Source organism: Filicampus tigris, chromosome 10 (assembly GCF_054856515.1).
Source record: "Filicampus tigris isolate MCC_2025a chromosome 10, RoL_Ftig_1.0, whole genome shotgun sequence".
NCBI classification, from domain to species: domain Eukaryota; kingdom Metazoa; phylum Chordata; class Actinopteri; order Syngnathiformes; family Syngnathidae; genus Filicampus; species Filicampus tigris.
This window is the reverse complement of record NC_141226.1, coordinates 10,298,574-10,312,676: the sequence shown is the minus strand read 5'-3', so window position 1 is coordinate 10,312,676 and position 14,103 is coordinate 10,298,574. Positions and strand designations below refer to the sequence as shown.

Below are 14,103 nucleotides of genomic sequence, written 5' to 3'. Positions count from 1 at the left end.
TGGTAAAATAGCTCTTTGTTTGGTAGTTGTCCTATAGTTGCACTAGAGTAATTTAATTAAGTCAGCAATCATCATGTTATGATCAATGAAAAACTAATGTTAAAAAAGAGACATTCAGGCTTAATATCAAAGTTCTGTGTATAAACATTATCACCTCAATGGACATTGTGCTGCTCCTTCTGGTATGCATACCTTGGCCACCTGGGGGCAGTAGAACATAAGGTTACATATACTGTACAAGGAGACCGTCTCGGCCCCTCAGTACACCTGGAACATTAGTCATTTTTAGTGCAATGAGTTAGATAGTAAAGTAGAATTCTGTAAGGCGTTTCAAACACATCTTCCATGTGCTCCCATTTAACTTTGAGCACCTGTCCCTCCAAAGATCTCTGCTCACCCTGTACCAGTATACACGTTTGTCACTTTATTGCATTTGTATGTGAAATGAACCATTTTCAGTTCATTTTTTCGGAATAGCTAAATTCATAGATTAAAATGAAACCCCTTAAAGGAAATTTTGCGTGGATCGTATGAATTGCAGGTACTAGTTTATACCATCTGTGTTCTAATGAATGTGTATTCATGCATATACTTTGAAAGCTCAAAAGGTTTTACATTCGTATGCATGTCCCAAATGTTAGTGTCTTGACACTTTCAAATTTAGACGTAATTTGAAATTAAATGACTGTTCAGATAGCTAAATAGATAGCAAGCCCACTCGATGATTCATCCTAGTATCTAATGAGGCTTCACTAATCCCTAATGGACTTTGTTCTATTTTCAGATGGAAAAATAGATGGGCGAGTGATTTCATTTACATAAATCTACCTTTACCTCTTTAATTTGCACAAACACATTTGTGTTTCTTTCAAATGTTTGTCTTCAAGGTTCCAAAAGATACATTTAAATGATAACATTTACAGTATTTAAGCATTACGAAAAGTGCAGTATAATTGTTTATTACTGTACAGTAAAGCGTATTAATATGTTAGTTTAGCAAAAAAAAAGCAGATTTTTTAAGGTTCAATTACTATATATTGTTGTCTCTCATGTCATTGAAAAAAGTGCAGAATAAGGAAGCAGTAAAGGGGTGCCTTCATCCTCTTGTTTTTCTGCTAGTATCTATATTTCATATTAGGACCAAATCAGCCTCTAATCCTTCCAAATTGATTATTATATGATATAACTAAGAATATAAGGATTAGTAGTTGCATTACATTACAATTTATTGTGCACTTTCATTAATTTAATTGAAAATGATTTTTTTTTTTTTTTGTCAAAACATCATGTGAAGTAACCCCATTCTCTGCTCTGTTTTTATTCTTTAAACACAACAAAGCACTTACTGGTCCAGTTGACACCTACGTGATTGCTGCTCATCCACCTCCATGTTTAACACCTGGCAAAAGGCTCAGTGCGTTGGACATTTGGTTGGTTTTTGGCTTTCATCAAATACAAACTTATCAAGATAGAAACAAAGATACAATATCAGTCCGCATTACTTCCCACATTTTGGATTCAACAGAATTGGAATCCACAGCTCTCACAGCAAAACGTCTTGTATTGAAGAAGGTATCATCTCAGGATGGGTTTTGCTGACAATTTCAAGCGTGCATATAGACTCAGTGTCATTCAATAGACTGTTAGTAGTTTTATTCAAGCTGAATTTATTATCAAAACCTGCTTGTTTTGCTGAACAACTTCATTGGCACATTTATTGTACAAAAACAAATGGAGACTACTGAGTGGGATCCCCTTTTTGTGGGTAAAACAAATCATTGTTTACTATTTTTATTTAGACGATTCAATCACATTTAGAAGGGGCTCAACAAGGCCGAAAACTGTCCGTTTTTTCCAAGCACCTATGAATTTTAGGAGTCAAGAAACAGGAAGCCCCAAAATCACTTAGTAGAACGCTCTATAAAGTTAGAAAAACTAAGCCCCAAACTCCAGATTCACTGATCAAAGCAAAATGTGGTCGACAAGTTTGTCAATATCAGGACACATGAAAAAGTTCAAGAATCAAAATTTAACAGGAAACCAGTTTGAGGAAATCCAGGGATCCTTACTTTGATAAACTCTTACAATGAATTGATAATTTTGATTATTCATCACTAAAATACAGGCACGAGGGCTAGTTCATCACTGCTTCACGCTTTAATTGTTATAGTAAACATTATTAGAGTCAGTATTTGGATGAGTAGGAGCATTCATATTATTACAGTGTTTCTGTCATGATCTGTCGTTTGATGATTTGGTTTTGATTAGATTTCAGGTTAATCATGTTCTCCTTGTGTTCTTATGTCTGTCTGTCTCGTTAGGTTATTGTGTCCACCTGTGCGTGTCATCCCAGTGCCTTGTGCCTTACAGTCAGATCACTCAGACACTTGTGTCTTGTCCAAGTGTTTCTCGTTGTCTCATTAGTTGCTTGCTAGGAAACTTACATTTTCCAGTTGTTTTCTGTTATTCATTTGCATCAGCAGTCTCAGTCATGTCAAGTTTTTCTCCAGGGGTCCGTTTCACAAAGCAGTTTCAAACAGTCCTCATTTTAGGGTTAGCAGACTCTGAGTTTTCACTAAACCTGCTTTGTGGAATGGACCTATGGTGTTTGTTGAGTTACTTAGAACCTTGATATTTTGGGTTTATGTTGATTTTGTATTTTTGATCATTCTGAGTTCCTTGTTTGTCCTTCTATTTAGGAAATAAATTGTTTTTTTCAGCACTTTCTGCTTCCATGCATTTGGGTCCTCATCCATACCAAATGTTACAGTTCCCCCACTATATTGATTTTTAAAACCATGTTTTTTATGGCCTTTTACAGTATATAAAATGTAGTACCCTCACATGTGGGAAAGGAGGGCAACGGTCACACATGCACCTTTTGATTCATTAAATCAACACCAAGAAAACAGTAAAACAAAATGAGCACACTCGTGCATATCGTCACTGTCCTGTGAAAAACACTTATGTACATTAGTGTTTTTCACAAAACAGGGATGATATGTTGCTATTGGCCACAGATCTCACCCTGACACTCACACGCAGACTTGGCAACATCATATTCAACCCCTAAAGACACATACATAAACTCCAATAAATAAAGTATTTTCTATGTTTTATAATTGCAACTTGGGTTTTGTTCAGATATTTTTGCAATGTGTATACAAGTGAGCTTGAGGAGTGGCAAAACACTGTTTTAAAAAAATGCTTTTTATCTGGTCTCATATTACAGATGCTCACCAGTTGCGGTTGGGTCTATATATATATATATATATATATATATATATATATATATATATATATACACACACACACACACACACACACACACACACACACACACACATTTTTGTGATTCTCATGCAAAGCTTAAGCAAGTCTCATGGTTGCTATGTTTTACATTATTAATGCTTCACAAATACTTATAATACAGTATCTCTCTGCATCTCATCAGCACACCGTCAGGAGGTCCAATTAAGGGCTCTGTATGTTTGCACTATATGCATTGACAGTGGAGGGAGTGACTTCCTCACAACAACCACAAGGAGTAGAGCTTTAACGAAAGCCAACTGAAATCACATCGACGTTCCCTTTAAAACTAAGGCCGTGAGATTATTTGCAGGTGATTCTGAATTGTATTTTTACCCCCTACACCCGCTCCCGCGGATAGTGAATATCTTGGGAAGCTTACACAACGTCCCTATTGGCTCCTGGCTGAGCGCAGCTCGTCTTATAAATCGAGCGCCCCATCTCGCTGCGTTTCCCTGCTTCTGGATCACACTTGAAGCAGTAGAATATTTAATCGCACAGACAACCTCGCATCAGCTCGCACACCACTTCTAAACTGTTCTGAGGAAGCCAGAGTTCTGCAGTGAACAGGTAAGTAGCTTTAGGGAAAACGGAAATTTTCAAGAAACTTCTACTTTGTTTAGAATGTATTGAAAATCAGTTCGGATGCTGGTAATATCGTTCTTTGCATGTTAAAAAACAACAACAACAATTAAAAGTTATGCTATCAAATGATTGGGAGTGTGGTGGAATGTACATGTTCTATAAGGTATCTTATCAAATCGTGCCTTCTAAGTAATTAATTGTTGTTGGAGGTATTATTAGCTTGTAGTTTCCAGAATTTTTTGTTTATTTTGTATTTTGAGCATGTATTTGTTTTGCTCTGATTATGAGAGCAACATATATATATACAGGGTGATTGAAAATTAGCTCCCTATTTGAAAACCCTTAGAAATTATTTAAATGTTTTCTCATTTTTGTGTGTGTTTGTTTCTCGTTTAATATTTGGTCATTTAAGTGAATGTGTGGTGTGGGATGACTTTTGGACAGGATGATGGGCACATCTATTCCTCACGATGCAAAAAGAAAACCTGGCCAGTTATCAGCAGTGAGGATGTTGAAGATTTGATTTTCATGGGGCCACTTCATATTTTATTATTGCCATTTGTGTGTGGCTGAATGCCGTGGGAACGATGGTGGTGGTCCATATGAGTGGTTAGCCAGCAGGCCCAATTTAACACCCTGTGAGTATTGGGGGTTGGTTAAAACAGCAATCAAGCAAGCCTACTATCTAAAACCTACTGTGGAAGCACTTGAAGTGTGAATAAAATAAGTTACTGAGTTCATGGTGGTTCAAATTCCTGTAACCTCATGTTAAATGCTTTGCTATTATATCCACTTCTTGTAAAATGTAAACATTAAAACAGTGATGCCATGAAAGCTCAACAAAGGTCCCGGGGGATAATTATCACATTTAAAATAATTTATCAGATTTTTTTTTTTTTTAAGTTTGTTTAGTTTTTTAGTCAGGCAGAACAATTCAATGCTGTTCCACTAGATGGTAAATTAACGTATATTCACGTATTCACCTACTGCCATGTTTTTGTTAACTTCGTTTTGATGTAGATAAAATTTTGTTTCATGTTACTTCATGTTTTCACTGTGTCCCTTTTCATGACTAGTCTACTTGTTTTTATCTCCTCCTGTTCTAGTCAGCTCTGTTCCTTGATGTGTGCACCAATCAGCTCCCTCCAGCCACTCGTGTCTGCGCAAGGTGTGCCTTGTTGTCCTGCCACTTTGTTTGTATTTTGTTCCCTGGTTTGTTTCTGACAGTCTGTGTCGGGTCATTGTTATTTTTTTGCCATGTTTTCACCATAGTCGTCCGTGTTGAGTGTTTTGCTTCTCCTGAGTTTCTTTCTCTGTCACTTTGTTTAATGATATTTGGACTTTTAATTCCTTTTTTTTTTAATGTTGCTGCAGTCCTTTTTTGTTTTGTTTTTTAGTCCTTTATTACATCCTGCACTTATGCCTTGTCCCTGTGCTTGGGTCCACCACATTTTGCCATCAACTCCACCACGCAAACCTGCCTATCTGACGTGCTTCCTTTTGAGTATGTCAGCTTTGTGTTCAATTCAGCAGGCACTGATTTCACTCTGAGTCTGAGTAAGTCAATTTACGTGTAAATTTAGATGAGATTATTGTTTCAGTTTTCATACTGTGCTTTTTTTTGCGATTTTTATTTGGTGTTGTGCAGTGAGATTTTCTAATACAAAAATGGGTGCCTTTGCTCAATAAAGGTTGGTAAACACAAAATTGAAAATGTATAAGAGTACAGTATTTTAAAACAGGGTGTTACTTTTTAATCACCATAGCTATATTTCTTGTATAATCAAGTTCTGTTGACTATGTCTGCTTTAATTAAAAAATACTTATTAATGCAGAACTGGTGGTTTGACACATAGGTGGACATGTGGCTACTGGAGAAACTACGTAGCAAAATGGAGAGCAGTGGAACGCAACCTCAGACCCCACAGACCACTGAGGCCATTCCTGTGTCTGTATACGCTAATGTGCTCACCCCCGAAAAAATACCCGATTTTTTCATTCCCCCCAAACTCATCTGCTGCCCACCAGAGGAGTCAGCAACCCCCAAGCAACAGCACTGCTCCGCCTTGCGACCCTCCACCTCCGATCATGTCATCTGCGTCCAGAGCCCCAGAGCTCGCAGCAGCAAAAACCCCTGCAGCCCTCGCCTCTTTTCCCGTTTCGGAGGGGACACACGCAGTCTCCAAAAGTCAGCAAACCGTCACATCATCCAAATAGAGAGTGCAGACGAGCCACCCAATGTGACTTTGGACGCCAACACTAATGCAGACCCTCAGTCACAGACAGCCATGTCACTGCCTTACGTCCCCAAGGCCCAGACCTCGTATGGCTTTTCCACCCTGGTGGAGTCTCCCCATACCCGACGCAAGGAGAGCCTGTTCCACAGCGACCCCAGCAGCCCTCTTACCTCCCCGAACTCCCAGAGACGCTCCCAAGGGGGGACTCATCTGGCCCCGGCCAACACCAACCTCTACCGCTACTTCAGTGGCGGAGAGAGTGACACCTGTTCCTCAGCGGAGTCGTCCCCTTTTAACTCTCCTCTGCTGTCCCGCTCGGCCTCCCTCCTACGCTCCATCACACAGGAGACGCAAGCCAAGGCAAGGAGTTGATTTGATTTATTTATTTTTTTGCCTTTCAGAAATGAAGGCTGTTCACATACAGTCAGAAATAGTAGAAGTAGAAGACAGTTGTACCTTGACTCGTGGCATCTTGTACATTGAGTTTAATTTGTTCTGTGACTGAGCTATTAATTTAGTTGTATTATGGATACATTTTCCATTGCCACAAATGTATATTCCTGAACTGTCGAAGTACCAAGGCTACAAAACAGGGGTGGATATTTACCTGCATTTCCTCGATCCGGTAAGAGGAAGATTAATGATTAGTTCACCGATGAATGGGTCCCCTTGCAAAAGGGATGGGAAAACCTTTCTCTAAATTTGATGAACTCCTGCTTCAATGGCAGTGTTCCGTTGCAGAGAATAATGCTGGAGTCATGAACAAGAGTAGGGACATGCTGTATCTGCTCAGGGTAGATGTTGCTCAACTTTCCAAAGCTGACATAATTTATTTTAGTGTTGTTCTTCTTCAGGCCACAAAATAGTTGAAGTTGAATCAATGGTGCCGGAATTGTTTTAGTCCATATAAAGTGAAATTAAATCTGTCTTCTATTGACACACCACAGGGAATAACAACTAAATAACTTGCCATTGTGCCGGTTACCATTGATGTGAACGAAGGTGCTCAAGTTTTAATGTAGTGGCAGTGGGGCAACTAAAGTCAGATGTGATGAGTACATCTAGTCATTCCTAAAAAGTCAGGAAAATGTAAATGGTGAAAAACAGTTTAACTCCACAATTCAGTACTACATAGTTATTTGCACACGTTTTCAGAAATACTCTTTGAACTTGTGTAATGGATTTAGAAAGAAAACTAGGATTTCACTTTATTAACGATCAGTTCGTCATTTAATCTCATGTTGTGCCCATTACTAGTAAACACCCCGTGACCAACTATTATACTGTACCTTTGAATGATGCAATGATGTAGCATCAAACAACTCTTCTAATTCCTCATATTTCTGTCTTACGACAGAAAAATTACCAGTTTTCGCTTGTGTTTCTTGTCTGTCTCTAGGTATCTCGTGCCAAGCGCTCCCTGGCCCGCCACAGCTCTCTCTCCACGGATGACTGCAGCTCTGCAGACAACAGCCCCAACATGCAGCGCCGGCGTATGCGTTGCCCTACCTCTCCCGCCCTCCGCAAATGCAAGAGTAGCAACTCGAGGGCTTTGGCATCTGACCCCCTGCAGCGTGAGCACACCATTAACCTGCACAAGGGCGGGACACTCAGACTTAGCACGCACTACGACCCAGAGGCAGCACGTCTGAGGGTTCGCGTGCTAACGGCGGAGGCCGTTTATGGCAAGCAGACAGACCTTAAGAGCATCAACTGCTGTGTGGCGCTCTACCTGAAACCTGGCAAGAAACAGAAACAGAGAAGCACCATTATAAAGAATAGCAGGAATCCTGTTTTCAACGAGGACTTTTTTTTTGACTCACTGCCTAAGGCGCAAGTCAAAAGTCTGGCCATGAAGATAAAGGTAGTGAACAAGGGCACCAGTTTGAAGAGAGACATGCTTCTTGGAGAAAGGGAAGTGCTGCTTAGTGAGCTGCTCACAGGCCTGTAGGGAATCCCTGTCAAGACTTTGGTAAAAAAAAAAACAAGCAGCCCTTCATCTTCAGAGCCCCTCTTTTTCTGCCGTCATTCCACTTCATAGGTCTGATCAATACTGGACAGGTGAAAGTAATCCTTACGCAGATGTGTCTTGCACACTAAAAGCCAAGCCAAACCAAAATATAGTTTAACAACTTAACTACAGTTTTAAAAAGTGGAACCTTGTCTGTGTATTCCTGTGTTGCACAATGTATCACCATTTTTAATGAGGTGGAATGGTCTAGTTTACATGGAATCTGTATTGCTGCAATGATGTCACATGACAATGTATGAACTCTGATATCCCAAATGAATAATGCCATTTGTTTATGACAGACGACATATTTGGTAATGTATGGCTACTGAATGTAACAGTACCCCTCAGGCTGCTGTATAAGTGACTTGCTGTCAAAATAATAAACTCTATGTTCCAAAGAAGAATGTTGTTTTTAATTGCAGTGTTGTTCAAATGGTTTGCCGTGTATTATTTCTTGTGTCCTCAAAAAGTTTTGTTCTTGTTTTACTTTGGTGTGTGTGTTTTACACACAACTCTACAGAAGTGGTCCAGTGGGTCAAGAAGAAACTGGAAGACATTAGAGAGGCATAATCTCGATATGTGCACAAATATTGTCTCTGTGAATTCAAACTCGCAGTGTAAAAGGCAGCAGGAAGTAAATGGCATGATTGCTCTTCAGCAACACAGGGCAAATGCCATCATTCTCAAGACAGTTGAGCTACAGTATATTGTATGTTGATATTAGTAATTTTAAGATGTTGATGGCCTCCATGGTTATACAAAAAGCAGTGATTCCCAAAGTGTGGGACGGTGGCGCCCTCAAATGGTACTTGAAAGACTCACTGCTAACTACAGTTCACTTGGCTTTAATCAGTATATTTGTATTTCATCTTTTAGAACTAATTGGTTTGAAGGATTTAATTAGGTAAAATATTTATCTTACTTTGATGTGGTATAGATTTAACTGGCTCGTTATTCAAGTGAAGTTCTGTTATTTTGTTACAGTATATTGAAGCACAGTGTTGATGTTTAAACTGTGCATAATGTTTAAGCACAGTGTTGATGTTTAAACTGTGCATAATGTTTCATTGTCTTAATCATACCATATATACTTGTGGAAAAAAATCTCTTTGTACATAATTTGATGAACACTTAGGCCAAAACGTTACTGAGTACTTCGTAGTTGTTTTGTGTGGTACTACTAATCAATGTAAAAAGGTCGAGAATCACTGCTACTGTATAAGCGAAAAGACTATACAAAACACACCTTGAAAATGGTTATCTCGCGTTCTCTGCTGGTAAAGGATATAATGACACTTTTAAGTGACTAACGGGGATCTTCTGTGTAATGACGAGATTGTTGATTACCTTGATGCTGAAAATAGAAGAAATACATACAAAATATATAATATATAAAATCGATTATTATTATTATTTTCTGAAAGCATTACCAGAATAACTCAACTTTGCTTTGCTGAAAAAACGTTAAAGTCGATTTAAAAAAAAAGACGGTTTTTAAGACGAGTTTAAAAATGTACTGTCAGTGTATTCACATATGTGGAAAAATAGGAATGTATCGTCAAAATAATCACTTATGATGGCAAATTTCATAATGAGCCTTCAACTAAACAATATTTGTTACCGGTTTCAGGAAACAAACGTTCAGTATTACCGCGAGGCATTGACGTGACAGTTAAGTCTCATTTTACAAAGGCAGTCAAAGTGTACCTTTATTGTCCAAAAACAATACCGAACGATCCAATCGGCTGGTAGGACTTTTAATTCAACTGCATTGTGGAAGGTGTAGTTTATCATTCTGAGAAACGCGTCTGCCCGTCAATGGTTAAATACTACATCACCCATAATGCTCCACGGCCACTGTAAACACAGAACTGTCAAGCAACACAAACGCCATCTTGCCAGCGCCCTCAAAATGGAAGCAAGATGAGAGCTCAAAGCAGAGCTCGGACAAAATTTCGTTATCCGCGCATCTAAAAGCCACGCGCACCCTTTTGGTGATAAAGGAATGGTTATGGGGTTGATGTCCTGTGAAGCAACACGGAGCATTTAACAATGGATATAAGGACGGCGGTGTTCAACGCGGCCAGAGATGGTAAGCTGAAACTTATCCAGAAGTTGCTGAGCAACAAAACTCCCGAAGAGCTCGAAGCTTTAGCCGAAGAGAAAACACAAGGAGGCACCCCTCTTTTGATAGCGTCGCGGTATGGACATTTAGAGGTCGTCGACTACCTCCTTGAACATTGTAAAGCTAATGTCGAACTCGGGGGCTCGGTGAACTTTGACGGCGAGACTATCGAAGGAGCGCCGCCGTTGTGGGCTGCTTCGGCTGCCGGTCACCTGGCGGTGGTCAAGACCCTTTTAAAACACGGTGCCTCGGTGAACAATGCAACGCTAACCAACTCCACTCCGCTACGAGCTGCCTGCTTCGACGGCCACTTGGAAATCGTCCGCTACCTGGTAGAGCACAGGGCTGACATGGAGGTGGCCAATAGACACGGTCACACCTGCCTCATGATATCCTGCTACAAGGGTCACAAAGAGATTGCCAAATTTCTCCTGGACCGCGGTGCTGATGTCAACCGTAAAAGTGTCAAAGGAAACACGGCCCTCCACGACTGTGCCGAGTCCGGCAGCCTTGACATCATGAAGATGTTGTTAAAGTGTAGCGCTCGCATGGAAAGGGATGGTTACGGGATGACCCCGCTCCTCGCTGCCAGTGTTACGGGACACACCAACATTGTGGAGTACCTCGCCCACCAGCCCCGGACTTCCAGAGAGGAACGCATAGATGCGCTTGAGCTGCTCGGAGCCACTTTTGTGGACAAAAAGCGCGACCTGTTGGGAGCGATGAAGTACTGGAGACGGGCCATGGAGCTGAGGCAGCCAGGGGAAAAAGCAGGGTGCCTGACCAAGCCCCCACCCGGGCCCCCCGTTCCCGCCTATGGCTGTGCCCAGGAGGTGAACAGTGCAGAGGAGCTGGAAGCTCTGATCACAGACCCCGATGAGATGAGGATGCAGGCCTTATTGGTTCGCGAGCGCATCCTGGGACCATCCCATCCAGACACCTCGTATTACATCCGCTACAGGGGAGCCGTCTATGCAGACTCGGGCAATTTTGAAAGATGCATCAGCTTGTGGAAATACGCTTTGGATATGCAGCAGAGTAACCTGGACCCACTCAGCCCCATGACGGCCTCTAGTTTCTTGTCCTTTGCCGAGCTCTTCTCCTTTGTCCTTCAAGACCGCGCCAAGGGCACCCTGTCAACACGCATCACCTTCCACGACCTGATGACCGTGTTGGGTAAAAGCGTGCGGGAAGTGGAGAGAGCCGTGGAGCAAAAGGACAATCCGCCAGAGGCTCCTCAGTTCACAAAGGCGCTCGCCATTATACTCCATCTCATCTTTCTGCTGGAGAAGCTGGAGTGCAACGCCGAGCAGGAGCACCAGAAGAAGCACACGGTCTACCGCCTGCTGAAGCTGAATCCCCGCGGCCGTTGCGGCTTCACGCCGCTTCACATGGCCGTGGATAAGGAAACCACGTCCGTGGGCCGCTACCCCGTAGGCCGCTTTCCCTCCCTGGCGGTGGCGTCGCTGCTCCTGGAGTGCGGGGCCGACGTGGACGCGCGGGACTACGAGAACAACACGCCGCTGCACGTGGCCGCCTGCAACGGCTGCCCGGAGATCATGGCGCTTCTCATGAAGGCCGGGGCGCATTTTGACGCCACCAACGCACAGAGGAAGGCGCCCTACGAGCTGCTAGACGAGCACAATATGGGTGACCCGGCTCTCTACCCGCTCAACTACATCACCCTGCAGTGCCTGGCGGCTCGTGCAGTGGAAAAACATAAACTTCCTTACAGGGGACTTATCTCTGAGGAGATGGAAGCTTTTATTGAGCTGCACTGACCTCCACCACTGTCTCCTGATGACACTAATTTACATCAAACTTCTTGTCACCCACTGCTTGCTTTACTCCTCCTTTGTCCCACCTCAAATGTTTAGTCCATCATTTAAAATGAAATCTTACAAAAGTTACAATATGTTATTGTTTGAATGGGTGAATTTAGTGAATGACCGCACCCGGTCAAATAAAAAAGCTTGACAGTTGAAGGTAATGGATTGAGATACTCTGAACAGGTGACTCAGCAAACCCAACCAGCCACACTTGCTTGTACGTATTTATTGGTTTTGGTTGGTTAGTGTTTGATGACATGTTCTGTCTCTTTGGAAGGATGTTAAACTCGCCTTGTCAAATTTGCCAACAGTGAGGGTCATTAACTTCTTTGTGATGTAAAGCCACAAACATCATTCTAGGTTATAGCATGCTATACATTCGATTTGATACTTGGGATTTCTCAGGCCATTTTGAGAGACAAACTGTAAAAACCGATGTAGTCTGGCAGTATTTGAAGCCATGAATCACTGTGAACCGATTAGACTATGGGGTAATTTGCTTCTCACAGGTTAAAAATGGAACTGGTTTATAGAATTAAAAGAAAAAAAAAACATTTCAAATGCTTCCTAGAAATGCCTTAACATCCAAACTACCACTTTTCATTTACCCTACAGCGGCACCCATGACATGACACAAACAACTGATTTGCCTGGTAGTTGTGTCCACCTGTCTAAAACCCACGTGGCCATCAGACGCGATTCTCACTAACTGAATCCATCGATTAGTGGCTATTCTCGTATCTCAGTCTTATTTGTAATAGTCTCTTCTTTCTTTTGGGTTATCTTGAATGTTTGCTCTGTGTTCAGGGTGGAAGCACCACCGCCTTGAATGCCGACTCAAATGCTCTAAGCGGACATACATTCAGGCTACAGACTGTTGCTGCCTTCCTCTTTCTCGCTGGTATGAACATGATGTGTGTGTCAGAGAACGCCTGAATAAAATTCAGTTTGGAAGCCGCAGTATTCATATCTCTTATTTGTTATGTATGCTGCTGTTTCTTACATTTGTACATAAGGTACCTGCTATGCTCTTTTAAATGGCTTAAAATTGTTGCACTGGCCACATATCCTCATCCATAAAAGTATGCCCATTTGATCATTGTCAGTGCATCACAGTGTTGGTAGTGGTGTCTTGAATGATCCCTTTACTAAAACACGATCATTGGCCCGTTCACTTAAAGTGCATCTTACCAATATGAAGAATAACAGAAACCCGATCTTTGTGAGTTGTGCGCATATAGTATAAATAGAGTGTAATGAGCGTCACTGCTGCGGGGCAGCGGTAGAGACGGGGGTGCTCCCTCTTCTAATTTTAGGGCTCTTTTGCCCTAGTATCTGCTCTGAAAATGGGGACAGTGTCACACGTCCCACTCATGCAGGTCATGGGGTGACTGGTACCAATGGCACTCGGTCAACAGAGATGTCCTTTATTGTGGATGGAGTGACAAACACTGAACTCATCTGGCCCCAAAATGAATACAGGTATTAATCGTAGAACAATAATGCCTTGCAGAAATTGGTGTTCAGTACTGCCAGTCACGTCACAGCTATAGAAAGCAGCAGTACTACATATATCATCTAGAGCAGTTCTCAATATTTACCAAAAATGACTCACCAGAGATGCTGATTATTAAATGTTTTAATTTGTGCATGGCACATGATGACTTTTTTCCCATTGAACTTGGTCGAAACCTTTTTTGCTCTGACCATCGAGAGGATTGAAAAATGTTGATGTCATCTAGATGGCTCGGCAAATTTGAAATTGGATTAGTTGAAGAAACAGTCCATTGTTAATATAGGTTAAGTTATGTCGGCCAACACTACCCATTGTGACGGCCCTGGGTAAATTAGATTCCCATGGCGACACATAGAGGCTGAAATGTAATTGGACATGTTAACAAATATGATAATTTAGGTTGGTGGATCAGCGTTTTTGAAAGTGTTTAGGTTATCTGCCATCAACTATACCATCCTCATATTATAAAATATTAATTACATGTAATT

At 41.5% G+C, this 14,103-nt stretch overlaps 2 protein-coding genes across 3 annotated transcripts; both read left to right on the top strand.

Annotated features, from left to right (window-relative positions):
• Window positions 1–3,553: 3,553 nt before the first annotated feature.
• Window positions 3,554–8,549, top strand: LOC147140784 (C2 calcium-dependent domain-containing protein 4C-like). 2 transcript variants are annotated; one of them, XM_086044192.1, is made up of 4 exons: window positions 3,554–3,879; window positions 5,001–5,062; window positions 5,751–6,491; window positions 7,531–8,549. In XM_086044192.1, exons 3-4 carry the CDS (start codon window positions 5,757–5,759, stop codon window positions 8,080–8,082), a joined length of 1,287 nt encoding a protein of 428 aa, XP_085900318.1. In that variant the 5' UTR covers window positions 3,554–3,879; window positions 5,001–5,062; window positions 5,751–5,756; the 3' UTR covers window positions 8,083–8,549. The 2 variants fall into 2 exon arrangements, with proteins under 2 accessions (XP_085900318.1, XP_085900319.1); XM_086044193.1 differs by lacking the exon at window positions 5,001–5,062.
• Window positions 8,550–10,010: 1,461 nt separating this feature from the next.
• Window positions 10,011–13,059, top strand: fem1a (fem-1 homolog a). The gene has a single exon (XM_086043932.1). It carries the CDS (start codon window positions 10,198–10,200, stop codon window positions 12,049–12,051), a length of 1,854 nt encoding a protein of 617 aa, XP_085900058.1. The 5' UTR covers window positions 10,011–10,197; the 3' UTR covers window positions 12,052–13,059.
• Window positions 13,060–14,103: the final 1,044 nt, after the last annotated feature.